This window comes from Eimeria mitis, genomic scaffold (genome assembly GCF_000499745.2).
Source record: "Eimeria mitis Houghton genomic scaffold, Emh_scaff3800, whole genome shotgun sequence".
Classification (NCBI taxonomy): domain Eukaryota; phylum Apicomplexa; class Conoidasida; order Eucoccidiorida; family Eimeriidae; genus Eimeria; species Eimeria mitis.
Window position 1 is genome coordinate 3,954 of NW_013572136.1, and position 1,535 is coordinate 5,488.

Below are 1,535 nucleotides of genomic sequence, written 5' to 3' on the forward strand. Positions count from 1 at the left end.
ATATATTTAATTCAATTAATTTTATCATAAACCTAAACATTTTATTTTTTTTTTTTTGGGTTTATTGTTGCGTGTAGGTGTTATAGAAAAAGAAATATGCAGCACCATCATCAGCAGAAACAAAAAAAAAAACAGAAATCTACATAAAATAAAAGAGAAATAAATTATTATTTTTATTATTATTATAATAAAAATATAATTTAATTTATTTTTTGATCCTTCACCGAAAAAAAAAAAAAAAAAAAAAAAACAAAATTCAGGTGTATAGGCAGGTGGATATTTTCTGCGGTGTATAGGCAGCTCGTAATTTTTGGGGTGTATATGCAGCTAACATTTTTTTCTTTTTCTATTGCTATATTTAAATCATATTTTAAGTCTTCTATTTGTCCTTGTAAAAACGCAGAACTGCGGGACCTCCCTTTCTCCTCCTCCAGCTGCAACCACAAACCCTAAACCCTAAACCCTAAACCCTAAGCCCTAAACCCTAGACGCTAAACCCTAAACCGTAAACCCTAAACCGTATGCCTTAAACCCTAAACCCTAAACCGTAAAAATGAAGCCCTAAACCCTAGCATTTCTGCATTATACATTTGTGTTTTAGGGTTTAGGGTTTAGGGTTTAGGGTTTAGGGTTTAGGGTTTAGGGTTTATGATTACCTGCTCCTCCATCTGCTGAATTGAATCTTCTTTTAGTTTTAGGGTTTGCATTAGGCTGCAACAAAAAAAATAAAAAAAATAAAAAAAGAGAAGCACGAGCTTTATAAACCCTCATTTCTATCAAAAACCCTAAACCCTAAACCCTAAACCCTAAACCAAAAGAATAAAGAAAAAAAACATTTATTTGTTTTATGTGCAGGATTTTAATAAACCCTCATATCTATTAAAAACCCTAAACCCTAAACCCTAAACCCTAAACCCTTTTTTTTTCATTTCTCCTGGACTTCCTTCTCCTTTCTTTATTTTGAGGGTTTAGGGTTTAGGGTTTAAATCAATGAGGGTTTAGGGTTTAGGGTTTACGAGGGTTTAGGGTTTAGGGTTTAGGGTTTACCTTGCTACTCTCATTTCTAGGTCGCTTTGGGCCTCCATAGATTTCTGCAGCTCCTTCTCCGCTCTGTATATACACCACAAAAATTAGGGTTTAGGGTTTAGGGTTTAGGGTTTAGGGTTTAGGGTTTGGGGGGTTGTAATATACTTTTCTTTATTTGTATTAAAGGAAAGAATAAAATAAATTAATAAAATATAAAAATAAATAAATAGAATAAATAGACAAAATAAATAAATGAAATAAATAAAAAAATAAATAAATTAAATAAATAAATTAAATAAACAAACAAAAAAAATAAATAAAATAAATAAATAAAATAAATAAAATAAATAAATAAAATAAATAAAATAAATAAATAAAAACATAAATAAATAAAATAAATAAAGACTTACTGTTGATGAGCAGCAACCAGCTTTTCGTTTTCTCCTTCTTTGCTGTACATACACCCCAACAAGCAGCAGCATATATATATATATATATATATATATATG

The 1,535-nt window shown here is 29.3% G+C and overlaps 1 protein-coding gene across 1 annotated transcript in view; it reads right to left on the reverse strand.

The window, feature by feature from the left end:
* The window catches only part of EMH_0069610 (regulator of chromosome condensation domain-containing protein, putative), a gene marked incomplete at both ends in the record, with an annotated part of 4,087 nt that extends 2,601 nt beyond the window's left edge, over nucleotides 1–1,486 (reverse strand). Inside the window, 4 exons of the mRNA XM_013498889.1 lie at nucleotides 333–434; nucleotides 657–711; nucleotides 1,048–1,110; nucleotides 1,437–1,486. Of these exons, the coding sequence (XP_013354343.1) occupies nucleotides 333–434; nucleotides 657–711; nucleotides 1,048–1,110; nucleotides 1,437–1,486 (270 nt within the window). The remainder of the gene's footprint in view (nucleotides 1–332; nucleotides 435–656; nucleotides 712–1,047; nucleotides 1,111–1,436) is intronic.
* Nucleotides 1,487–1,535: the final 49 nt, after the last annotated feature.